The following is a 26170-nucleotide window of genomic DNA, read 5'->3' on the forward strand; positions in this document are numbered from 1 at the left end:
GCGCCGCAGGGAGGAGCGGGGCGGACGCGGAGCCGCGGTTAGTCTCGCGGGGAGGTCGTGAGCGCGTGAGGTATCCCTTGCAGTGTCGCGCGCAGGTAGCTGCAGCAGCAGGAGCAGTAGCCGCCGTGTGAGGGAGCCATGAAGCACTCTGAGGTAAGAAACGAAGAAACGGGGGCCGAGCGACCGCTGCAGACCCATTTTTTTCTTCGTGAGACGACGGGACCCCCCCCCCGCGCTTTCTCGCCCTGTGCCGAGCCGGAAGGCGCAGGCGCAGTAGGCGCGCGTTGTGCCCCGGGGCCACTCGTAAATCGCAGTGCGCATATGCGGGGGAGGTACTTCTAATTCTGCAACCCAGGCTGTTTTGGGGTTGCCTTTTCTTGGGGTCTCTGCAGGACCTGGGAAGCTTACAGGTTCCTTGCAGCTCCCCCTGCGGGATGAGTTGCAGACTTTGGCAGGGGAGGAGCGAGGGTGTGGAACCCTTGCTCCCAGTCTGAGGGTGTCTTGCACAAACCTTGCACCCTGCCTCTGCCTCGGGCTTTGGAAGGGGCTTTGCAATCAGCCCAGAGAGGCTTGACCTTTGGATCCCGTCCTCGCCCGGGACGTCTCCCTGAGGGGCTTAGGCGGTGAAGGTGTAGCTCCAGTGCTGGCTCCCGCCGACCAGCAAAGCTGATCTTTGTTTTCTGTTAATATAAGAGATCATCTCAGTCAACCCCTGCGTGTCACCGAGGAGAAATCTCACACCCACAGCCAGTCTTGAAGTCTAGGTCTTCTGACTCCTAACTCGGGCCTCTTTCCCTTAAAACGAAGTGTTCTGATGCACTTATCGACCTAGCTGATAATATAGTGTTAATAATTTAATTAATTATTACTGACTTATAAGCAACATTAAATAATAAACTAATTTATTATTAAATTAATAAGGATAATGTAAAGAGTGCTTACTTTTGTGCTCGTGAGATTCTGTTACCTTGTTTTCTTATCTTCACACCCCTGTGAGGTAGGAGACTATTAATTATTCTTGTTTTTGTAGATGGAGAAACAGTCTCAGAGATGTCAGATGACTTGCTCAAAGGTCCTGAGCTAGTAAATGCAGAACAGAGAGAGAAACTCAGGGCTCCAGAGTCTCAGTTGCTAACCACTATGCCATGACGGTCCCCAAATGAAAATGAGCAGGTTGAGAGGTTTCTTGGTTTTTTTTTTTCCCTTCCCCAATTAAAAAAATTGTGGTAAAATACACATAAAATTTACCTTAACCATTTTAAAAAGTACAGTTCAGTGGCGTTAAGTACATTCACATTGTTGTGCAGCTGTAACCACCATCCATCTCCAGAACTCTGTTCTTTTCATCTTGCATAACTGAAACTCTGTACTCGTTAAACACTAACCCCCCTTCTCTTCTCTGCCCAGCCTCTGGCAACTGTCATTCTACTTTCTGTCTCTGTGAATTTGATCATGTTAGGTGGCTCATGTAAGTACAAGGAGAGATTTCTTGTTTTTATTCACGAGTGGAATACCACTGCTTCTGCCCACCCCCTTTACTACTACTACTACTACTACTACTACTATTATTGTTATTACTTTTGGCGGTAATTTACCCAGAATATTTTGAAACCTTTAACCCAGAAGTCCTTAATCATTTTTGACATGGCTCAAAAATGAGGAGGTAGGATTCAATAATCTCATACTTCATTCAACTTTATGATTATAGATTGAAGTTCTTCTAATAAAGTTCTCCTAATACAGTTTTCCCTCTCAAAGCCTCTGTGTAACCCTGGAGAAAAAGCCACATTCAGTTTGAAAGATGCAGGATGGAAGATACGTGTGGCCTTTTACAAAATGGAGTTTGTTTTGCTAGTTGGCAGGCAGATAAAGTAAGCCCCAGAGGACCCTTGGGGTGGGCACTTTTGTTCTGGGAAGCTGGGCACAGCCTGAGGCCCATGGCTTGGATTGGAGGACATGCTCTACCTTACTCAAACCCTTTCCCTCCCAGAAGGAGGGAGGCGCTTCAAACCCACTGTTCAAAGTGACCTTGGAGAAAGAAAATAAAATTGTTAATTTGCTGCGTTCTCTGTTATCATTCTCTGCTAACATTTGCCAAGTAAGCACTGAGGTGATAGCTACAGAGTTTCTGTACAGGAGGAGCAGTTGTCTCCCAGACCACTTTGCACAGCACGCCGATCAGCTTTTTTTTTTTTTTTTAAATTATTATTGGGGTATAGTTGTTTTACAGTGTTGTGTTAAGGCCGATCAGCTCTGGATGTTTGTTGCAGGTTAATAAAAATAGCAGAGATTCTTTCCCTCACATTTAACAGTTTGAGAAAAGGTTTCAGTTATCCATAGCAAAGAATGTATTTCTGTTTGGGACTAAGTCCATCCTTCCACCCCCAAGCGACCCCCTATCCACTGAGTGATTAACACCCACCAAAAAGACCTTTTTGACTCTGAGAGAGACCTTGGAGATTATGACGTGTAATTACAAGCGATAGAGATGCTGCTCAGAACGGTGCAGGACTTGCTCAGTGACACAGTGAGTTAGTGAGGGTTGATATCTGATGTTTTTGGCAGGTAGGATTCCAGCTGGAGGGGAGATTTGCCGCTGCTGTGATAAGTTTGCTGACACTGCCATTCTCCCTTCTATGGTCTGAGAGGACGATGTGTCCCTTCAGTGGCCTAATTGAGACAAAGCAGGTAGAACATGTCACTCTCGGGCCTTGGCTGAAGCAGTTCCTTGGAAGGCAGAGCAGGCCTTGGGATTGTCTTGCGATCAGAGCAAGGTCGATAAGGAAACTGCTTATCCGAGGCTATAGGATTTTTTTTTTTTTTAATTTTGTTTTGCCATTGCAGATGAGAGGTCAAAGTAATGATCCCAGTAGCAGCTCAAAAATAGTTGCTGTATCTTGTGAGTCTGTTAATTCCTGGAATGATCAGTCCCTCTCAGCCTCCTTGGGCCCAGGTCACTGCCCATTTCCCACAGCTGGGTTCCCGAGGCAAGGCAGCCTCATCCTCATGGGGTCCCCACTGCCCCATTTAGGATCTTCCACCCCCTCCCCCCAAAAAAAGGGTAGCTCTATTGGTTCTCATCTTGTGACTAATCCTCGACCAATACGGTTCTTGCTTCAGTTTTCTCCACAGGAATAAGTATGCAAAAGTTCTGGAAGCAAGAGTTCTGGTCAAGAGGCAATTGTTCAGAGCCGGAAAACTGGGTGGAAGGTGAAAATTAAGGAGAACGTAGACTCATGTGTAATGGTGCCATAGGTGCATGGGCTTTGGACAGGCCTGGCTCTGCCACTCACTAAATAACTGTGACCCAGGGCAGGTTACTTAATCTCTCTGAGCTCCTTGGAGCAAAATCTGTTTAATTGTGACAGCGAAGGCCAGCAATAAAGAACATTATGAAATTGCTGGAAATACATCATCAAGGGGTATGCATGAAAGGAGAGGTGCTACATTTAGCTCTGTTTCATTTATTTTAACTGTTGTGCACGATTCCATTATATGAAAAAAAATCTAGTTTGATTTACCTGGTCCTTTAATAAATCTCCAAGCATCCTATAGAGTGGAAAAAAAGCAAATAGCAAAAGATTTTATAAATTTAAAAAACATACCAAACGAGACTTATGTGTGTTGTTTATGGACATATACCTAATTAAAGGATACATTGTAATATGAGATGAGGAATGTATGGGAATTACACGGTAGTTAGAGGAACTGTTGCTTGGGGAGAGATGGAGGGGGAGGAAAAGGCATAGGGAAGGCTTCAGCTATTTTTTTTTTTTTTGAAGGAATCTGATGTAAATAGAGTAAAATATAAATATCTGTTTAACCTGGGAGGTGGCATCCTAAGTGTCTGCTGTTTCCTATACTTTTTTCTTCTGAATTCTTGCGTCCTTCTGAAGTAGAAGGTGAGGGATAATTTGGATTGTTTTTTTGGCCATCAAGCGCTGTTTTAATATGCTGGTCTCTGACTTTTGCACTTAAATTTGGTGCCTGTTTGCAGGAAAGTGTTGTGCTCTGAGATGGGGCTTGCTTGATCTCTTCACTCACACCTTTCTGCAGGCTGCATCCAACAGGCCTTCAGAAAACGCTTTTGAGATTGATTTTGCATTTGCAGGCAGGATGGGGGCCCGGTTTTGATCCCCCTCTTTCTGGGTTACTTTTTGTTGCTGGATAATAATACCAGCGACAGGTTACGTTTCTCGTGTCCTTCCAAAAACCCTGAGAGGTGGGGTATTCCTTGTCTCTCTGTTTTGTGGATAAAGAACCGGAGGCTCAGAATGGTGAAGGAACGTGTCAAAGATTCCATCATAGTGGAGACAGGATCCAGACCCAGGTCTGTCTGATTCCTCATCCGTAGAAGAGCCAGAGCCGCGGCATTGCTGGTGATGCTGGCGGTGCTGGTAATAACAGCGACCAGAGTTTATTGAGTCCTGTGAACACCGGATCCGGTGGGCACCAGTGTTAACTTCTACTTGACAGGTAAGGCAACTGAGGCTCAGAGAAGTCGGTTAAGCTGCTCAAGGTCACAGAGCCAGGAAGCAGTGGAGCTGGGCCTTGGCCTCCGGTTTGCCAGACTCCAGTGGCTGGCGGGGCCTGGGTGGAGGAGGTGGGCGGGAGAAGCTGAGTGCTGGGTGTGGCTGGGCGGGTGCAGGGCGGGGCAGCTGTTGGAGCCCACTAGTGGGGCACTGGGGTGGGGACAGGGAACCCTGAGCCTAGCGGAGCCTCTTGAATAACTGGTTCCTGAGGAGTGAAAAAGGTGGAGAGTTGACAGCCCTGCGTGGGGGGGTGGGGACCGTGCTCCCCAAAGACTACCTCTCTTGTTAACGCAGTTCAGTTTGGTTGGGAAACCCTGTACTTTCACTGACAGGCTTGGCTGGATGAGGATGAGAAAAGCCCGAGACCTTGGGCTGGTTGGTCAAGTTCAGGGGAGGTCTTAACACCCTCTTGCTGACATGGACAGTGGCAGCTGAGGATGTTTTAATACCTGGGCACAGCCAGAGCATCATGATGGAAGCCACTACTGATACAGTGCTCACTCTAAGTGCTTTTTATCAATTAACTCATTTACCCCTCACAGTAAACCTATGAAGTTGGTACTATTCTTATCCCTATTTTTTTGTTTTAATTTTAAATTTATTTATTTATTTTTGGCTGCATTGGGTCTTCGTCGCTGCGCACGGGCTTTCTCTAGTTGCGGCGAGCGGGGGCTGCTCTTCGTTGTGGCGCGCGGGCTTCTCATTGCGGTGGCTTCTCTTGTTGCGGAGCATGGGCTCTAGGCGCGTGGGCTCAGTAGTCGTGGCTCGCAGGCTCTAGAGCGCAGGCTTCAGTAGTTGTGGCGCACGGGCTTAGTTGCTCCCTGGCATGTGGGATCTTCCCGGACCAGGGATCGAACCCGTGTCCCCTGCATTGGCAGGCGGATTCTCAACCACTGCACCACCAGGGAAAGTCCTCTTATCCCTATTTGACAGATGGGGAAACCAGGGCCCAGAGGAGTGAAGAGATGTACCCAAGGTCACACAGCTAGTGAGCGGCAGAGGCTGGGTTCTGCTAGATTCAAAGTGGGCTTCACTGTGGGTTGGCCCAGGCATTCATGCCCTGAGGAAGGAATGAAGTGTGGCCGAGTGGCCTTGGCCTTTGGAAGCCACCGGGTCTGCTCTTGGGACAGTTTCTTAACTGTCTCGGGACAGTTCAGTTTTCTCATCCATGAAGCCAGGATAAAAGACACCTGTCTCGGAGGGCCACTGGGGAGTGTGAAGTGCCCAGCACACTTCCTGGCCCACAGTCAAGGTACAAATCATTAGGCGGATAAGGACAAATGGTTAGGTGGATAAAGACAGATCTGCATCAGTGATGCCACCTGAAATGCTTTCGGCATGTGTCCTCTTTTTTTTTTTTTTTAAATTAATTAATTAATTTTATTTTTGGCTGCGTTGGGTCTTCATTGCTGTGTGCGGGCTTCCTCTAGTTGCAGTGAGCGGGGGCTACTCTTTGTTGCGGTGCGTGGGCTTCTCATTGTGGTGGCTTCTCTTGTTGCGGAGCACGGGCTCTAGGCGCGTGGGCTTCGGTAGTTGTGGAGCGCAGGCTCAGTAGTTGTAGCTCGCGGGCTGTAGAGCGTAGGCTCAGTAGTTGTGGTGCACGGGCTTATTTGCTCTGCGGCGTGTGGGATCTTCTTGGACCAGGGCTCAAACCCGTGTCCTGTGCATTGGCAGGTGGATTCTTAACCCCTGAGCCACCAGGGAAACCCTGCATGTGGCCTGTTTTGAACGCATCATGACTTGTCAGTGAACAAGGCCCATGGAGATGGATTCTTGCTAAACAGTATGCCCAGAAGATGGAGGAAGAAGCCCAGATGCCAAAGATCAGTTCTGATGTAACATCACATACACTAAAGTCACATTTTGGGATGATCTGTTCCGTCCTCCTCTATGGGATGACCCTCAGTGAAGTCAAAGCCCAGTCAGAACCCACCTTTTTCTTTTTTGTATTTTGGCTGTGCTGCGCGGCATGCGGGATGGTTCCTCAACCAGAGATTGAACCCGGGCCTCTGCAGTGAGAGTGCCGAATCCTAATCACTAGGCCACCAGGGAACTCCCCAGAACCCACTTTTTAACTTTTGTGACAAAGAACCGTTCCAAGAGGCAGGTGCTCAAAGTGGGCCTGGTCTTCTGATGCCTGTCACAGCCTTCGTACTCACCAGTGCACCGCTTCAGTTCTTGCCCTTCCTGGCTGTGTTCCCCACCCAGCAGCAGCCAGAGGGTCTCTCCCACGAAGGGGGGAGGATCTTAGCACTCCGCGCCTGAAAACACTCCCCTCAGAGTCTTCTGGTCCTCCTCTGCCCCCTGCTCTGCTCACTTGTTGCTGTACTGCTTTTGTCTCAGACATCCACATCTACATCCCTGCCCTGTGCATAGGCTCTTCCCTCAGCCAGAAATGATCTTCCCTCTGTTTTTTCCCATGCCTGCTCCCTTCTTGTTTTTTTTGTCTTTTTAAAAAAAAATATTTATTTATTTATTATTTTTGGCCGCACTGGGTCTTATTTGTGGCACGTGGGATCTTTTATTGCGGTGTGTGCACTTCTCTCTAGTTGTGGCCCATGGGCTCTAGAGTGTGCAGGCTCAGTAGTTGCGGCGTGCTGGCTTAGTTGCCCCGTGGCACGTGGGATCTTAGTTCCCTGACCAAGGATCGAACCCGCTCCCCCTGCATTGGAAGGCGGATTCTCAACCACTGGACCACCAGGGAAGTCCCTGCTCCCTTCTTGTTATTGAGAGCTCAGCTTCAGCGTCGTTCAGAGAGGCCTTCCTTGACCATCCTGTCTGGAGCGTGACCCCTGCACTCTGTTCCTCTCCTCTGGCCCTCCTTGGGCTGTGGTTGTGTTTTCACTTGGGAACTTGATGGTCTTTCTACCCGGACAGATTGTGAGCTCCCTGAGGGCAGGGGCTCTTGGTGTCTTGTTCCTGCAGCTTCCGAATGGGTAGATGAATGCATCTTCTCCCTGTGGTCAGGCTCACAGAGAGTAGTAGAAGGGTGAGTGGGGGCCTGCTGCAGGGACCCGGGTGAGTCCAGTGTTGCATGTGTTGGGCTCAGGTGGCCCCGTGCGACCCGTCCTTAGTGGTCCCAACCTAGGGAAGTTGGCTTTGCGGGGTGGTCGTAAGCCCTGGGTCCACCCTGGCCACAAGTGTCCTGTTCCCTGTTGTCCCCCTCTTTCTGGAACCTGGGCATGCTGAGACGGGAGCCTCCAAGACTGCACGTGGGCCTGCCCGTCTTTGTTGCACAGGTTGCTGGCAGGTTCTGCTGGTCTGGGCACTCTTCTGTGGTGGGCTTTGCTCACCTATTTTCCAGTCCATCGTCTATTTATTAGTTTATTCCTTCCAACATATATACATATTTTTTTCTCTATACCTGTCATACGCCGGGAATACTGGGCTGAACGAACCACAGCCTCTGCCCTCAGGGTGTCTTGATCTGAGCCGAGGCCTGAAAGAGGAGGTCTTCCGGGAAGGGAGGAGAACAGCTTGTGCAGAGGCCTGGAGGCCAGACTCCGTGGTTGTCCCACGTCTGAGGCTGGCCAAGGCAAGCCTTTGTAGACACCCAGACACCTGTGGACTTTGTCCCAATGGTGATGGAAGTTTCTTTTTCCTGTTTATTTTACCTAAAAGTTTAACTTTCAGAGGGCAGTTTATTGCTAAGTCCTTGGGGGGGGGCCCCTCCCACTACGGTGTGTGTTATGTAAACATGAGGGGGAGTGCTCATTACCAACAAGTGCGCTGCGGGTGGTGTTTGGGGCTCACCCACCCCCCAGTCCCGTGGTTAGTTAGAGATGGGCCACGAGTGTCTCCCAGCCCTCTGGGGGATAAAGGGCCTCTCAGTAGCTTGTGGGGATTGGCAGGCTGGCACAGCCCTGTCCCTGCTCGAACGAGGCTCTTATGTAAGCAGAACTCATGGGCCATTCAGGCAGCCCGGGAGACTGCAGGGTTTGTGCCATCCCCCAGGGCCTTCTGAATTCTTTTTTTCCTCTTTAAAAGGACCAGGGAGCACTGGCTGGGGACCGTGCCGGTTGTGTGGGAACTGGGCCTGAGGGAACGGCGCCTGTCCTCAGGGTGGGAGTGGATCTCTCAAGCTGGCGGGGAGGGCAGTTTAACCCTAGCATTTGGGGCTTTATAGAGCAGCAGGAAGCAGGCTGAATTTGAGGGGGTCCAAGAGCTGCAGCTTGCAGTCTTGTGAGGAGAAGCTGTCTCCCAGGACACCTCAAAAAGCTAACTCAGAAGAAGGGTGGGCTGGGGGAGTTGCCGAATTGACGCTTCTCAGGAGGTGGGGTTGAGGGAGCGTGTCTCTTTGTGCGTGAGGGTAATAGCAGAATTCTTGGGGAGATATGTAGAGTCTGAAACAGTGTATTGTTGAAGAATCCTCTCCACTGCAGAGAATCAAGTCTCACGGAATCTCCTGGCTGGAGGTGGGATCCACAGAGGACGGGCTGGGGTTGAGCCCGGGGAAGTCCCAGTGCTGGGACAGTTTCTGGAGAGGTGGCTCTCCTCGTCCTGTCAGCGAATCCCGTCATTCAGGTCTCAGCTCGAATGTCACCTCCTCTGAAGGGCTCCCTCTGACCCACTCAGGCCACACTTGTCACCCTGTCACTCCTCCTGTTTTGGTTCTCCGCGTAGCACTTAGCACCTTCTGATAGCTGTTTGTGTGAGGTTCTCCTCTGTCACCCTGACGTGGATCTAGTGATTGTGTGCTTGCCTGTTAGAGACCTACACATACAGGCAGGGCAAACCCAAAGTACTTGTCTTGGCCTCCACTCCAGCTTCCTCCACAGCTGCGTGCCCTCAAGTACGCTGTGCTCCAGTCTTTGGATGTTCCTGAGCCCTGCCGAGCTTTGTGCTGCCTCAGGGCTTTTGCACTTTCCTCAGGGAGCCTCATGCTGGCTCAGATCGCATTTCCTTAGAGAGACCTTTCCTGACCACCTCCTGTGGCCCTCTGGGCTCCCTGCCCAGCTCTTTTCTTCCAGCAGCTGGTACACCCTGACCTCATGTTACGTAACAGATTCTTTGCCCATGTTCCCCTTGAGCGTGAGCAGGCCCAGTCGGGGCGGGGTGGGGGGGGCTTGGCCATTGTATCCCAGCACCTGGATCACCGCCCAGCATGCTGCTGTCACACCTAGGTCTTTCTGTTCATCATCGAGCCCAGCCCCTAGCACAGGCCTGGCATATCAAGGGCTCGGTTTGCTCAGCAGATGAAGAACAGGAACTTCTCAGTCAGCAGAAAAGGCTCTTGGGGGGTTCCAGATGCCCTCCACATGTGGTTGAGTCCTTTGCAGGTCTCTGTGTAGCAAGCACATCCTAGCTCTGCTTGGGCCCCGGACACTGTTTCCAGGGCTCTGTGAGTTCCCTGGCCTGGGCCTGGCGTCTCCGGGAAGCACAGGGAACAGGATTGCTGTGCAGTAGGTGGCCGCAGCCATCCTTGGGTAGAGCCCTCTGGCTTATGTACTAGAAGGTTTGATGGGCTTGCTCAAAGCTCCTCTGGGCCATGTAGAGCCTTGGAAGGCGGCCCCTGGGCCTGAGACTGGACTGGGAGGTGGGGTCTGGGTCTCCCACCCTGACTGGGTAATGCCTGCCACGCTACGTGCTCTTGGGGACCTGCATGGGGGTGAGCAAGTGAGCAACACCAGGCCCTGGGGACCAGGTCACAAGTCACTGCTTTCAGAAAAACAGTGGAGTGGTGCCTAATGGGCTAGGCAGCTGGAAGATCCTTAAAGATATTTTTTGATACTAGATCACTGTGAGACTTTGGGCCAGTAACTCGGAAGGAGTTCCCAGAATTGGGATTTTTTTTTTTTTTTTTTTTTGCTTTAACAAAACTCTGTCCATTCTCATCTGCTTATTTATGTGAACTGGGTTTCTCAGTGTTTACTTAGAAAATAAAGAAATGTCAGAATAAAAGCTGTAGCTCATTCTAGCAATAAGAAATATTCATCTTGGCTCCGTGAACTAATTGCGAAAAAGGGTGCCTCCATCCCAGTAAGAGAAGCAGTGCCAGTAACTTACTGTTTATGGTTAATGTTTAGTAACAGTTGTTGATGATTTATGATTTACGTTTATGATGTATGTTTAGCTGATATTGTAATGATAACTCATCCTGAAGGATGTTCTCTTTACACTTAGAGCCTTAGGTCATGAAAATGTTTTTAAGAAATTTAATTTCAATTTGAGGAATAGGTAGGATGCTCAGTAATAACCTTCAATCACAAGCGTGTATTTGGATAAAATTCCATGGGGGAGGGGAACAGGAACAGAATTCAACTTCAAGGCGAAAAAGGAGCAGATATTAAAGAGCTTGTTTATAGCTTTTTCCTTTTAAAGGAATGATGGTAGGTATGATATTACTCAAGTATTTAGACTCTGGTGAGATTTAACAGGGCCCCGTAAATGTTTACATAAAATTTGCAATATCTACAGTTGGCCAGAAGTGACATCTTTTGCAACTCTTCAAGCTCAGGTAAGAAATATTAGGTGTCAACCTAAAAATCTTTTGGGGGGGGCATGCAATTTGCAAAATTATTTTAGGGATACATGACCAAAAAGTGTTCGAAGAGCGCTGAGTTTGCGCGCTTCCAGATGTTTTGATGTGATCCCAGGGAGGAGGAGTGGTGTTTTTCAGTGAGCTGGATCTCTTTGGGGATGTTCAGTGGGCATTTCAGACTTAACATGTCCAAAACTGAGGCTGCCCCCCTCCACCCCCCAACCCCTGCCAGTTAATGGCAGTTGCAGTCTTCTCATCACCAGGCCCCAGGCTGTTTGACTCAGCTCTTTCCCTCACACCTCATGTCCAGAAGTCAGCAAATCCTGTATCTCTGCCTTCAAAATACATGTGGCATACAACCACTTCTTATCAGTACTGCTGCCATCACCTGGCCCGGGCCAGGGATTGGCAGGCTTGACCCGTGAAGGGCCAGATAATAAATATCTTAGGCTTTGCAGGCCATACAATGTCTGTGACAGCTTCTCAACTCTGCCGCTGTCACAAAAGCAGCCCTAGACAATATGTCAACCAGAGAGCATGACCGTGTTCCAATGCAACTTTGTGGATGCTGAAATTTGAATTCTGTATGATTCCTGTGTGCCATAAAATAGGCTTCCGATTTTTTCCAACTGTTTAAAAATGTAAAAACCGTCTTAGCTTGTACAAAAACAGGTGGTGGCTCAGGTTTGGCCTGTAGGCCACAGTTTGCTGACCCCTTGGTCTAAGCCATCCTTTATCTTGATAACTTCTTTTTTTTTTTAAAAATAAATTTATTTATTTATTTATTTATGGCCGCGTTGGGTCTTCGTTGCTGCGCGCGGGCTTTTCTCTAGTTGTGGCGAGAGTGGGGGCTACTCTTCGTTGCGGTGCACGGGCTTCTCATTGTGGTGGCTTCTCTTGTTGCGGAGCACGGGCTCTAGGAGCGCAGGCCTCAGTAGTTGTGGCTCACGGGCTCTAGAGTGCAGGCTCAGTAGTTGTGGCGCACGGGCTTAGTTGCTCCGTGGCATGTGGGATCTTCCCAGACCAGGGCTCGAACCCGTGTCTTCTGCATTGACAGGTGGATTCTCAACCACTGCGCCACCAGGGAAGCCCCTATCTTGGTAACTTCTTATTGGTGTTCCTGCTTCCATCCTTATTCCCCTATAGTCCAGAGGGATCCTTTAAGAACCCAAGCCAGGTCACATCCCTCCTCTGCCCAGAACCCTCTGTGGCTCCCACCTCACTCAGAGTAGAAGCCACAGTCCTCACCTGGCCCAGGAGACCCTGTACGACCCATCACCTCCCTGCCCTCACCTCCTCCTTTCTTCCTACCCACCCTGCCCCCAGCCACGGGGGCCTTGGCTCTGTTGCTTGAGCACACCAAGCATGCTGCACCTCAGGGCCTTTGCACAGGCCATTCCTCTGCCTACATGCTCTCAGATCTCTCAACTGCCCTTTCCTTAACTGCCTTCAGGGCTTGGCTCAACATCCCCTCAGGGAGGCCTTTCTTGACCACTTTACATGAAACTGCCAGCTCCCTTCACCTGTCCCTCCCTGTCCCCTTTTCCTGATTTGTTTTTCCCATGGCACATATCACGTGTAACTATTTTATTGTCTTTGTTCCCTGTGAAAATGTCAGTTCCATATGGGCAAGGATTTTTTTCTCTCCTTCCAGGGCTGAACCCCCAGAGTCCTTCACAGTGCCTGGCATGTAGTAGGTATTCAGTCACTATTTATGCAGTGAATGAGTGAGCCTCAGTGCCCTCACCTGGAAAAGGGGATTAATAGTAAAGGAGATAATTTGTGTCGAGGACTTGCCTCCCTGCCTGCATGTTGTGAGCATGCAGGAGTTGGTAGCTGCTGCTGCGGGTATAAGGCTGGCCGCCTGGGTCCCAGACTGGGCTGTCGTGCAAGCGGCACTCCCCCGGTGTAGACTGACCTGCCTGCTGCGCCTGGGCTGGGCGTGCTGGGCGTAGGTCGGCCTGGATGAGTGCCTTCTGTTGCTCCGGTCAGCCTGTGTCCGCAGAGCTCAGCCTCACCACCTCTTCCAGCTTTGACAGTGCCTTCCTGCCCAGAGATGGAGAGAGACCAGATGTGGTCACCAACGTTGACCCGGCCAGGGGTGCAGGGGTGCAGATCTGGGCCATCTTCTGGGGGTCTGGGGCTAGGGGCAGCCCTGGAGGAAGAGCGTTCAGTTCTAAGGAGCAAAAGCAGGCAGGGCCCTGCCCCTGGAGCTTGTAACTCATGTGTCCTTGGGGCTCCTGAGCCTTGGCTGCCTCGTCTGTAAAGTGGGGTAACAATGCAAACCTAACAGGCCAGCATGAGCTGGTACAGGCTGGCTGCTGGCACCCTGCTTGCTGGTGCTGGGGAAGAGAGCAGGGAAGGGGTAGAGAGCGACCAAGGGGGTTGGCTGAGGCTCCACTGGAAGGGTCTGGGAGGGAACGTCAGTCAGTGTCAGCTGTGGTAAGGGTTTTGGGCATCATCCAAAGGGCAGGACCCTGTTTGAGGAAGGCAGTCCAGGTTGAGTTGGCCACCTCTATCTGTCACCTGGGAGCTTTTGAAGCTGTGGATGCCTGGCCCTCCATCAGAGATCCCGATTTCCTTGTCTGAGTTGTCCAGGCCAGGGCTCTTCCGGTGGGTTTCATAAGCAGGCAGGGTTCAGGACCACTAGGTGGGGTTCTTAGCCACATCCGCCACGGGAATCATCTCTGTCAGGTCCTCTTACAAACATTCCCATTTACCAGATGGAGAAGACAGGGCTCAGGCAGGGAGGTTGGTCTGCCTTTGGCCTCTGCAGCACTGCCTCTCGCTCAGTGTTGGGGACCCCCCCCCCCCACCCCCATGGCATTGGTTTTCCAGGCTCATTGGTGGCTTTAGCCTGGGGCAGGAAACCATGCAGGAAGTGTCGAGAGAGCTGCTGATCTTGCCTGAGCCCTTCTGGGTGGTATCGGGGTGACAGGCCTTTCGCCCTTGGTATGGCCTGACTCTGCTGGGGCCAAGGGAGGCTGGGGCCGGGGGACAAGCAGGCTTAGCCTCCCAAGGGCGCTCCTTGTGGAGGTGACATGTTCTGCGTTGTCCAGACCTCCGGAGACTAGGTGTGCTGGAGTTGTAATGTCAGCGGGGAAGGGGGGGGGCTGCCTTCCAGATAATTGGGTCCAGGGTTTGTTCCTCCTTTTTTTCTGTTAGCATTTGGCCCTGTTCTCCGAGTGGAGGAGGTATTGCTTTGTGATGCTGAGCAGTGGAGTCTTTGGGCCCAGGGAGGCGGGGTCGGTGCTGGCTCTGGTGCTTCCCTGGGCTACGTGCCTTGGACAAGGGCCCCCTGGTCTCCGAGCCCTGGTTTTCTGAGCCACCTAACTGGGGTCACAGTCCTTAGCTTACAGGCGCAGGTGAGGCTAGGTGAGTTGTGCAGGTAAAGGTTTTAGCACAGTTCTTGGCACAAAGTAAGCATCTGATAGACGATACTAGTGACGGCACTTCCAATGGAATAGGCCCTTGCAGCGCAGCTCTGTCCAGGACAGCGCCCCCTGGAGGCCCCAGAGGCCGGTAACTGCCCTGGGAGGTGCGTGGGCTGTGGGCATCAGCAAACAGCTGGTCAAAGAGCATGGCCCCCTCAGGCCCAAGACCCAGAGTCCTGCTGTGTTGGCCCAGCATCTCCTTCATCTTGGGCATTCTGTGGTCACAGCAACCATCTGGGGCACCCAAGCACCCGAAGAATGTCCTTCAAGGCTGGATGCTACTGGGCTGCCTAGGGCTCTGCCAGCTTCTCCTGGCCCCAGATCCCAGAGCCTGGGGACACTGGCATTCAGACCCTGCCACTTCTCCTCTGGCTACCAGGGGTGGGAGGCAGGAGCCGGCTGATTGAGGACCTGGGAGTGGGTGGTCAGTCTCTCTCTGCCCTTTCTACCCTGGGCAACATTCCCCCACCCCCCAACCACTGTGGCACCTCAGGGAGGCTGTGCAATCCCCCCAGGAGAAATGGGGTCATGAGTGAGGCCACTGGGGAAGGAGGTACTTCTGGCCGAGCAGGTGTGGCCTGTGCTGGCTTCCTGGCAGCTGAGCCCAAGGTCTTCTCAGCTGCCCTGGCATGAGTAGTGTGACTTCGATATTTCTGGAAAGTGGAAGGGAGAGGGAGCCGAAAGTGCTGAGCCGCTGAGTGTAGGTGAACACGCTCAAGCCTCTGCATTTGTGAAGTGGGTGAGCCAGTCTGGCATGTGCTGCTCAGGGCCAGGCCTCCATCCTCTGGGTGCCGCAGCCCTTGTGCCCCGTGTGGGCGCTCTGGGGGCCGAGAGTGCCCGGGTCGGCCGGCTGAAGGACCTGTTGGGCCCTCTGCATCTTTGCCTGGAGTTCTAGGTTGCTCTGAGCAGGGCTTGTACCCGCAGCTAGGCCTCTTGTGCCCCCGCCTCGGGAGATGTCACCCACCAGAGCCCACACTCCCCTGCAGGCACTGACTGGGTTGTGCCAGGCTGCCCAGCACAAGGCATCCTGGTTGAAGAGCCCTTTTCTGGCAGGCAGACCTTGTGGGGTCCCAGCGAGCCTGCTCTAGGCCGGGTGTGCTGTCCTGCACCCTCAGTGCATGGGGGCCTCTGTGGGGCGCGCCGGCTGGGGGTGCAGCCCCAGAGGCCGGTGTCTGGTGGGAGTGGGCTCAGAAGTTTACTGCTGCGTGAGCTGGGTGCACTCCTCACCCCTTGGAACTCAGCTTCCCCATCTGTGAGATGGAGTTAACGGCTCCAGCTCCCTCAGCTGCCGTGGGGATTGAAAGGAGAGGGTGAGGAGAAGCATTTGGGAAGCAGCTGCTGTTCTAACCCATACCCACTGGGCAGGTTCCATCTTAGGATGCACGGAAGCGGGAGGTGATGAGGGTGACCAGGAGTCCAAGCTGACTCTCAGGCCTGTGCCCGCCCCTGTCCCAGGCCCTGGGATGTAGACTCTGCCATGAGGCCACTGCGTCTTGTTTACAGGTGGGAGGGGCCTGAGGAACACTGGGCCTGGCTGTGTTTATGAAATTGGGGAAACTGAAGCTTGAGAGGGGCCCAGGCTCCTGGCTTGGGAGGCCTTCTGGGCACTGGTGCCTGGGCCCCAGGTGCCCCGCCTGTGCAGCGGCTCCCACAGGGTAGAGCAGCAGTTGCAGACTTCCAGCCTGGGCTCAGGCGGTGCCTACCCTTCCTGCCGCCCTCCTACTTGGTGCTTCTCCCTTCTGAGGCTCAGGTCAGAACCTCAGACCCACCCCCGCCCCCCATCCCCACATCCAAACCATCAGCACATCTGGTCACTTCCATCTTCATAGTCTGTCCACTTCTCACCCCCTCCATGGCCATCTCCCTACTCCTGCCCTCATCATTGCTTCTGCCCTGGTCTCCCACTTCCCACGGGGGTGCCTAGGAACAGCTGAGTCAGGTCACATCCTTCCTCTGCTCAAGAACCCTCCATGGCTCCCACCTCACTCAGCGTAAAAGCCAGAGTCCTCCCTGTGGCCCACAATCCCCTGCAAGATCTGCCCCGTCACTTCCCTGTTTGTGTCTTCCCGCTCTCCCCCTCCACACTCCGCTCCTGCCACACTGGCCTGCTGCTTAAACATGCCAGGCAGTCCAGTCTCAGGGCCTTTGCAGTGGCTGTTCCCTCTGCCTGGAACGCATTTCCCCTGGATGTATGCATGACTTGTTCCCTCAGTTCCACTGGCCTTTGTTTAGATGCCCCTTCCTCAGGGAGGCCTTCCTTGACCACTCTGTCTAAAATGGCCATACTCCCCCACCCCACCCCTGCCACCTTTCTCTTTTTTCTCCACAACTCTTGATGCAAAACATGCCACTATTTATTGTGTGTCCCTGCCCACCCCCAGCCCACGCCTGGAATGCAGCTTCTGTGAAGGCAGGGGTTTGTTCACTGCAGTGCCCAGGGGAAGAGGGGAGGCAGGAAAGGATGAATGAATGAAGGAAGGAGTGTGAGGCAGTGGCTCCCCGAGGCCTCTTGGCTGGTGAGTGGCAGAGCCAGAGTTAGTGTTCACTCTCTTGATCCCATCCTGCACCGGATGTACCCGGTTCATTCACCTGGAGCTCCAGCTGCTGTGCACACCCTTCCAGCTGGTGGGAGCAGAGGCCGCGGCCACAAGGGGGCAGTGGAGAGCGGAGCAGTCTCGGCGGCTGCCGCCTGGGCTGTGGTGGTGATGAACTACAGTAGGGACGCTCGCCGCAGCCCAGCCTCTGCCATCCGCACGTGTCTTGCTATTGTTAGGGTTCAGGCTCACTGTCATCAGCTCCTTGCACCACCTCTCTGACCTTGGTGTGGTTGGGCCCCTTCACGATCGTGGTGAGGATCTGGGGAGGAGGGGCCTGGGTCCCTGTGCGTCTGCCACTTCTATTTTGCTAGTATCGGTCTGATAGCATCTATTCTTTATAAGAATTATTCTAGACTGGACATGTCTGTGTACTTTCTCAGGGAGGCCTTCCCTGACCACTCTGTCTAAAATGGCCATCCTCCCCACTCCTGACCGCCCCCCCCCATTCTCTGTTTTTCCCCACAATTCTTGGTGCAGAACATGCCACTGTTCTCTGTTCCGGCACCCCCTGTGCACTAGCACCCCACCCCGGACCTCACACAGACCAGAATGGTGGTGGTTATTATCTGTAAATCTTACAGTAACCCTGTGAGATAGCAGGTGGGGGCAGCCCACTTTGTAGATAAGGAAATGGAGGCTCAGAGAGGTTGGGTTACTCGTCCAGGGCCACACAGCCAGGAAATAGGGGAGTCTTTTTGACCTCAGAGCCTCCTTGTGAGGGGCCGCTGTGCCTGTGTTGCTGCCGCCTCCAAGGGCCCAGGGTGTGTGGAGCCTGTCAGTGTGGAGCCCCTTCTGTGTTGGGGATGCTGGTGAGGAAAGACAGCGTTCCCTAGGAGCCAGAGCTGGCCTATCACTGACCCTTTCCGTGGGTGAGCGGTGCCCCCCTCCTTGGAGGAGGGTCTGGCAGCCAGAATGCTGGGCTGCACAGGGTCACCGGAGCTGGGTGGGTGTGTCTCCAGGCCTCACAGAGGCTTCCCTGGAGCGAGGCCACCGGCCCAGGCTAGGGAAAGCCCCCCTGCAGCAGCTCCTGCACTGGGGCACCCACCTGTGCTCTGGGGTCTGGTGTTGTGGGCAGGCCCCCATCCCCCCAAGTGTGGTGAAGGAGGAGTGAGGGAGAGGCCTTGGCTCAGAGGGTGGTGGGGAGGGGACTTTGAGGCAAGGTGCCTACATGACCTTGGGCAAGGTGCCTCCCGCAGGTGTTTATGGAGAACAGCTTGCCAGGCTCTGTTCCGGGTGCTGGGAAGTGACTGAGGACAGGACAGTCCCTGCCCTCTGGAGCTGACCATCCCCTGGGAGGCCGATGGTAAATGTCTGGGTTGCTATTTTAAGTTGACAGTCAGGAAGGGCCTCACTGACGAGGTTAGGGAGGAGCCCTGTGGGGTCTGGGGGAGAGCGATTCAGGCAGTGAGAACAGCGTGTGCAAAGGCCCTGAGCCTCTCCTACTCTTGAGCCCTGGTTTTCTCATCTGCCACGTGGGGACCATCCCAGGAGCCTTGTCTACCTGAGGCTCTGGGCACCCATGCTAGCTTGAAACAGGTGCTCAGAAAGTGGGCACCCCTCCTTCTACTATGGCTACCTTGATCAGCAGCATCTTTATTTCCATGAAGGCAGTGAAGCCTGTGGGCCCTGCTGCCCGGCAGTGGCTCTGGGTGCTCCCCTCTGGGTGGCGCAGGGCTGCAGCCTGCAGGGTGGGCTGTGCCCTGCCCCTTGTCCGGCCCTCCCCTCTCCCCCCAGCCCTGACCTCGTGCTGCCATGAGTTGCCCTTGGCTGGGCCCCGGAATTTGGGGCCTCTGGGTGAGAATTCCTCCGAGGCTGGGGAACTGTCATCGTAGAGCCACCCTCCTGTGCCCCAGGCCAGGGCTCCTGCCTGTCCTTGTTCTCTGGCCACTGTGCCTGAGGCTTTGGGGCCACACCCCCTGCCAGTGGCCAGTGCCCGGACTTCAGGTCAGTGACACCCTCACGGGGTTTGCTTCATTCATCCTTCGAACATATCACCGCCCCCTTGTCCCCCCAGCCCCTTCCCTCCGTGGGGACAGGAAGAGCTGCCCCCGGCTCCTTCAGAAAGTCCCACCACTCCCTCCTCCCTGTCCCTTGCCTGCCTTTCAGGGTAGAGCCTGAGCCTGCTGCCTCCCCTTCTGTGCTCAGGACCCCTGCCTGGGGCTTTGCCCAGCAGCCACCCGTGCCCCTCACCCCAGTCCTGGGCCTATCCTGGGCCCCCACCCCAGGCTGGCCTCAGGCCTGGGCAGGCTCAGGGGTGTGTGAGTGTGTGTGACAAGCGTAGGGGGCGGGAGTGTGCTGGGGCACAGAGCAGGGCGGGGGGGGGGGGGAGTAGGGGGTAAGCTCAGGGACTGAAGATTGGGAAGTGCATGATGGGCTCCCCCATATTTAGGCCCTCATCCGGGTGGGGTGGAGGCGTGGGTAGCCTCCGCTACTCCCTGCCCCTGGACCTTTTCTTTTTATTGGTAATTGGGACCGGTTTGCTAGCCCCACCCTTTAAAAAAATGATTTATTGAGGTAAAATTCACATGACGTACAATTAACCATTTAAAAGTGAATTTAATTCACAGTGTTGTGCAACCACCGTCTCTGTCTAGTTGCACAACTTTTTCATCACCCCAAAAGGAGACCCGGTCCCCATTAGTTGACACTCGCATTTCCCCTCCCCCCATCCTTGGCAACCACCAGTCTGCCTTCCGTCTCCTTCCGTTTACCTATTCTGGGCATTTCACATAAACATGTGACCCCTTTGTACGTGGCTTCTCTCACCTAATATATATATATATATATATATATATTTATTTTATTTTTTATTTTTTTAAATTTTTAAATTAAAAAATTTTTTTTTTCTTCCCACTTGGCTTTTAAAATTTAAAAATTTAACTTTTCTGAAATAATTAGAGCGGCGCAGGCAGTTGTACGATGGTAGAGAGGTCCTGCGGCTCCCCCTGCACTGCATCCCCAGCCCCCTGCCCTGCCCAGGGCCTTTCGGACCTCTCCTGCGGTGGAGATTTGGGGACAGGAAATGGGAAATGAGGACCAAACCCGTCACAGTGGCCTTGAGCTGGGGCAGCCCACTCCCCAGTGGCCCCGGGGCCTTGAGTGCTGCCCCACAGGCCGGGCTTACCTCTGTGAGGGCGCCGCTGCTCCTCTGCGGCCTTGGGCTGGCCTGGGTGCGTTGGTGGCGGTGGTGGCGGTAGCAGCTGCAGCGGCGGCTGCTGGGAGGGTGGCCCCTGTCCCAGCCGCCCCCTCCCGCTGCCCAGCTTCCTTTCCCAGCAGCCAGTCGGGGCCCCGACGGCCCATACTCTCCTCCTCCTGGGTCCTGGTCTGGTGCCCAGGTTGGGGGGAGAGGGTAGGGTTTCAGCCCTCCCCCAGCAGCTGGCCGGCAGGGAGAGGGGCTGCTTGTATTTTAAGCTGTTGAGTGGTTCAGCAGGAACTCGGAGGCCTGCTCTCCCAGTAGACGTGGTGCAGCCTTCCTGCGGACCGCACGAGCTCCGAAGGCATGTGGGCACTGCCCGCCTGGGACCCAGGAACTATTAATGTACCTGTAGCCACAGGGCAGCAGGCCCTTTGCCTGCTCGGGGCCGTGCTCTCCTCGCCCTTTCGGGCACATTCTGCCCGTACCCCGTCCCTCTTCCAAGAGTCCCCTTGGTGGGGCCAGACGCTTGGGGCAGTGTGAACAGCGCCCTCTTTCTGGCCCTTCTGTCTGGCCTTGTTATCCCCGTGACTCAGAGGGGCTCAGTAACCTGCCCCCCAAGGCCACGTGGCCATGCAGAGCCCCCGGTTGACAGCAGGCGCACTCTCTAGCGCGGTAACGGTAGCATCAGCCAGGAATTCTTGGGTTCTGGGCTCTCTCCTGTCCTCCGTCCATGACGTGGGGTGGGTGGAGCATAGATGGGCAAACAGGCCAGTGTGCTGCAGCGACCCCCTGGCCAGTAGGGGAGCCGGGATCTGAACCCAGGCCCATCCCCTTCCCTTCATCGCAGGCCCTCAGGGTCTCCTCAAGCCTGTCCTCACAGCCTGAGGTCTGGGGGCACTTCCCATCTGTCAGGTACCACGCCAGCCCCTCCAGGTACACACTTTCCTACCTGCCTCCGGCCTGAGGCTCAGACAGAAGTGACAGCCCCGGAGTCACCCAGTGACAGCGTGGCAGGGCCGGATTCAGTCCTGTGTGTTGCCCACCACGTCCCCTGCCTCTCCCACTGGTGGTGGAGTGTGTGAGGGGAGCCCTTTCCTCCTGCCGGGGGGGGGCCCTAGGTGGGTGGGCGTGCTCTCACAGAGCCCTGTCTGGGGCCCTGCCCTGGGGTTCTTCTAAGATCTGCTCCTTTTCTCCATGCTGCCTCTGACTGAGGGCCTGCCAGGCGGGAAGGGTCCTCAGCACCTGCTGCCCACTGGCTGACTTGGGGTCAGACCCAGCCCTGCCTGCCACATCGCCATGTCTAATAAGATCTGCATCAAGCCCTACACTGGGGCCCTCAGGCCCACGTGATGGGCTCGGACCCTACTGGGCCTCACTCCAGCTCCACCAGCAGTTCGCACCATTCACAGCTGGCCCGGGTGCCTTCTCAGACCCGCTTAGGATGGGTGGGTCACATCCCCCTTGGGGGCTCCCTCCCTCCCAGCACTGCCCCTTTGCACCACCAGTCCCACCACTGCCTGGGGCTCAGGGAGAGCGGAGTGTGGGGGGGTGCCCAGGCTGTCTGCCCTAGGCTTTGGGGGGGCTCAGGGCCTGGACGAGGGTGCTATGTTGGGCTGACATGGTGGGAAGACTGCCCTGGAGGTGGCCTTGAACAAGGCCTGGGTGGACCTAGTGAGAATTGGGTGGAGAGGGAGGCCGGGGAGGTGGGAACCAAGGTCTTGGCCTAGGCTGGGGGCGCTTGCGGGAAACTTCCTGGTTTCCTGACCCTTTCCACACTTAGAGAGAGGTTCTCTGCGTCAGTAACGCCGGAATCTGTCACCTCCCTGGGAACACAAATGCACAAGGAAAATAATCCGGAGTGTCTCTTACAGCTCAGAAGGGGAAATGGATGATCTATCTCGCGGATTCTCAAAATAGCTGGGATTTCTCCAAGCCCCGTGAACTCTGCGGGCCTGAGCTGGGGCCTGGGCGGCCCGTTGGCCTCTCACCCTGCTCCTGGTGACTGGCCCTTGCTCTGCACTGGGCAGGGAGGCCAGGAGGCGCCTCCATGCCTGTTCTGGGGATCTCCCTTCCCCCCGTGCTGTTGGGGGTCCGTGTCCACTCGAAAGCCTTACAGTCAGGGCAACTCAGCCCTTGGAGGGCTGCCCCCAGGTCCCTCCTCCCAGGAGGTCTGTGGCGTGGCTCCTGGGGGGCTCAGTGTGGAGCAGTTTTATATTTAGCCGGGCCATGGCTGTTGGGCCACTCGGGTTACATCTGCACAGAAGCTGGCGGAGCCAAGGCAGGCACGGGCTCCCTTCCAGCACCGCGGCAGAATTTGATCTCACCGGCCTGGCCCAGAGCACTTCGCGTGGGGAGGTCTGTGGTGGGGGCCGACGGCCGGCAGCTGGGGCCTCTGGCTGCAGCGGGCAGAGCGGGGCAGGCATGGACCTGAGCGTGAGCGTGGTGGCCCGGGAGACCAGCCAGGGCCTTGGCCCCATCTTTGGCCTCAATGGACTCCCCCGGCCCATGCCCCCCAAGACGATCAAGAAACCTAAAAAGGCCGTTCTCTTCTTTGAGGTGGAGATTCTGGACGCAAAGACGCGGGAGAAGCTGTGCTTCCTGGACAAGGTAGGACCGTGGTGCAGACTGTGCTGGCCCGAGGGTGCTGGGCCTGCGACCCACCCCTTCCTGGGCTCCTGGCCCCCAGGGAGATGGGAGTGCCCCTCCACCTGGGTCCTGACACCCAGCCCTTGCCCTTCAGGGTGTGCAGGAGGGGTACTGTCCCTGGGCCTGCCCCAGCCAGCTTGCCCCTCAGGGTAGAGCACCCTGGCCCCTGGGTGTGGTCGGGAGCTGGCCTCCCAGTGTGAGAGGAGGTGAAGCAGCCTCGGTGGACCCTGCACGGCTCTGGGGCCTGGGAAGGAGGTGGAGTCCTGAGACCGGCCCCACTCCGAGGCCAGGCCAGGGGAAGGGGTTTGTCCCATCCCAGGGAGGTCTGGAACAGGTTGAGGGCCTTTACTCTGGGGGGAGTTGTGGCTGGGGGTGGAGAGGAGAGGCGACGTGGGCCTGGCTTCCCATGCTCACACCATCTCCCAGCCAGTCCGGGGGCGACCTGGCTGCCTGGTTAAAATGGCCCTCAGGCCCATGGCTGCCTTGTCGGCTACATGGGTTGGGGGGCCTGGTCTCCAACCCTCCCCCCTCCCATAGCAGTTGCCTAGGACCCCAGTCCATCCCGCCTCACCAAGAGGGATCCTGGGTCCCGGGCTCCCCGCCCATGGCTTACCTGTCCCTGGCCTTTGTTTCCCCCAGGTGGAGCCCCAAGCCACCATTGCCGAGATCAAGAACCTTTTCACCAAGAGCCGTAAGTCCGGGGCCCAGCCACGCTGCCCCCGTGACCCCTCTGGGCAGGGCCCTCTAGGTAGGACCCCGTCCTACATGCCTCTCCCTCAAGGGCCTGCAGAGATGCCCCCAGGGTGGCCCAGGCTTCTCTGGGCTTGCCTGGGGCACCCGCCCCCGTGTGGCCATCAGCAGGAACGCCCTTCCTGGGCTTTGGGAAGGACAACATCCCGCTTTGCCTGCTCTTCCTGGAGCCTTCAGAGATCTCGCCCGGGGGCCGGAGGAGCTGTAGGGACCCTGGGCCCCGCCAGGCTGTGCGCTGTGACACCCTACTCTCCCTACAGACCCACAGTGGTACCCCGCCCGCCAGTCGCTCCGCCTGGACCCCAGTGAGTACAGCTGTCTGCTTGGCTGCCCCTGGGCTCCTGGGTGGCCCTGGGCGAAGGCCCAGGCAGGCCCTGAGCCCTGGCCCGACTCTCCGCAGAGGGCAAGTCCCTGAAGGATGAGGACATTCTGCAGAAGCTGCCCGTGGGCACCACAGCCACTCTCTACTTCCGGGACCTGGGGGCCCAGATCAGCTGGGTAACGGTGCGTGCAGACCCCCCCTCCCAGCAGCCTCGTCTCCCATCTGCTGCGTGGGGGTGACTCACCTCTCCCCTCCCCAGGTCTTCCTGACAGAGTACGCCGGGCCCCTTTTCATCTATCTGCTCTTCTACTTTCGGGTGCCCTTCATCTATGGCCACAAATATGACTTCACGTCCAGTCGGCACACGGTGGTACAGTGAGTGGGGCCGGGTGGGAGGAGGTGGCAGGGGGAGGGGAAGGCCTGCTGGACATGCCCCTGCTGAACTGGCTCCCTCACCCCCAGCCTCGCCTGCATCTGCCACTCATTCCATTACATCAAGCGCCTGCTGGAGACGCTCTTCGTGCACCGCTTCTCCCACGGCACCATGCCCTTGCGCAACATCTTCAAGGTGAGCCCCCAGCTGCCCATCCAGGCCCTTCACCCCCGGCCCTACCCTCCCTGGTCCCCCTCACCTGGGTCCTGCCCTCCACCCCGGCCCTGCTCCCTTTCAGAACTGCACCTACTACTGCCCTCCATCCCGGCCCTGCTACACCCCCTCACCTGGGTCCTGCCCTCCACCCCGGCCCTGCTGCACCCCCTCACCTGGGTCCTGCCCTCCACCCCGGCCCTGCTGCACCCCCTCACCTGGGTCCTGCCCTCCACCCCGGCCCTGCTACACCCCCTCACCTGGGTCCTGCCCTCCACCCCGGCCCTGCTGCACCCCCTCACCTGGGTCCTGCCCTCCACCCCGGCCCTGCTGCACCCCCTCACCTGGGTCCTGCCCTCCACCCCGGCCCTGCTCCCTTTCAGAACTGCACCTACTACTGGGGCTTCGCCGCGTGGATGGCCTATTACATCAACCACCCTCTCTACACACCCCCCAGTAAGTGGCCTCGGACCCTGCTCCCCCTGTGAACACCCCTTCACCCAGGCTCTCCCCTCACGGGCTTCCCCTCTGCTTCCTCTTCAGCTTACGGAGCTCAGCAGGTTAAACTGGCGCTCGCCATCTTTGTGGTAAGCAGGCTGGGACGTATGACAGGGTGCGGGGAGTTCGGGCGGCAGGGGTGGGGGTGCGCTGAGCTGACCCTGCTTCTCTAACAGATCTGCCAGCTCGGCAACTTCTCCATCCACATGGCCCTGCGGGACCTGCGGCCAGCTGGTGAGTGGCCTGCTCCGGGCAGGGGGGTTGGCCACCTGGGCAGGCTGAGCCAGCGGGTCTCACTCCTGTCCTGTCCTCCCAGGGTCTAAGACCAGGAAGATCCCATACCCCACCAAGAACCCCTTCACGTGGCTCTTCCTGCTGGTGTCCTGCCCCAATTACACCTACGAGGTGAGGGTCTGCCCTCCTCTCCTCTCCTCTCCTCTCCCTCCTGGGGCTTGGGGTCCCATGTGGAGGTCTAGCTTCTAGGAGGGGGCGGTGCCTGGCTTCGTAGCTGCTTCTGCAGTTTGAACTTGGAACATTTGGAAATGGAGATACTGTGGCCTCTATGGGGCCTGGGAGGTGTCCAGCTGGGCTTGTGGCTGTTGGGGACTGAGGGGCAGCTTCATCGTGTAGTCCCCCCTTTACTCCAGGCCCCTCTAGCACTGGAGTGTGGTTCCCATCCCCTTACTAGAACAGCTGGGGCTGCCCAGCCCTGCCCGCCCTCACCCTGCCTGCTCTGCCCACAGGTGGGGTCCTGGATTGGCTTTGCCATCATGACACAGTGTGTCCCAGGTGAGCCCACTGCCCCTTCCCCAGGGGGCCCTGCCCATCCCTGCTGTGTGCAGCCCTCCCTGACTCCCCTGCTCCACCCCACAGTGGCCCTCTTCTCCCTGGTGGGCTTCACCCAGATGACCATCTGGGCCAAGGGCAAGCACCGCAGCTACCTGAAGGAGTTCCGAGACTACCCGCCCCTGCGCATGCCCATCATCCCCTTCCTGCTCTGAATGGCTCCCCCTCACCCAGGCTCAGCCAAGCCAGGCTCGTGTCCCCCCGCTCCAGTGTCATTCTGGGCGAGGAGTGGGAACCACTGCTCTCCAGCGTCTGGAATAAAACCTGCCTGCCCAGCTGGACTCAGACTCAGCGGTGTTTCTTTTGGGGGTCGGCTCGGGGATCAGCACACCACAGAAAGAG

The 26170-nt window shown here is 55.9% G+C and overlaps 1 protein-coding gene across 1 annotated transcript; it reads left to right on the forward strand.

Moving 5' to 3' along the window:
• Positions 1 to 26109, forward strand: TECR (trans-2,3-enoyl-CoA reductase). The gene is made up of 13 exons (XM_061190398.1): positions 1 to 153; positions 22737 to 22787; positions 23466 to 23517; positions 23837 to 23881; positions 23977 to 24080; positions 24158 to 24273; positions 24361 to 24466; positions 24868 to 24940; positions 25028 to 25071; positions 25159 to 25216; positions 25299 to 25387; positions 25726 to 25771; positions 25856 to 26109. The coding sequence occupies exons 1-13, from the start codon at positions 139 to 141 to the stop codon at positions 25981 to 25983; spliced, it is 927 nt and encodes a 308-aa protein (XP_061046381.1). The 5' UTR covers positions 1 to 138; the 3' UTR covers positions 25984 to 26109.
• Positions 26110 to 26170: the final 61 nt, after the last annotated feature.

The sequence above is a fragment of the Eubalaena glacialis genome, chromosome 4, assembly GCF_028564815.1.
Source record: "Eubalaena glacialis isolate mEubGla1 chromosome 4, mEubGla1.1.hap2.+ XY, whole genome shotgun sequence".
Classification (NCBI taxonomy): domain Eukaryota; kingdom Metazoa; phylum Chordata; class Mammalia; order Artiodactyla; family Balaenidae; genus Eubalaena; species Eubalaena glacialis.

Coding starts and splice junctions, on each gene's coding strand:
- TECR (XM_061190398.1), top strand. Junction 24,081..24,157: donor CCCAGATCAGCTGGGTAACG/GTGCGTGCAGAC, acceptor TCCCCTCCCCAG/GTCTTCCTGACAGAGTACGC. Junction 25,072..25,158: donor TGGCGCTCGCCATCTTTGTG/GTAAGCAGGCTG, acceptor CTTCTCTAACAG/ATCTGCCAGCTCGGCAACTT.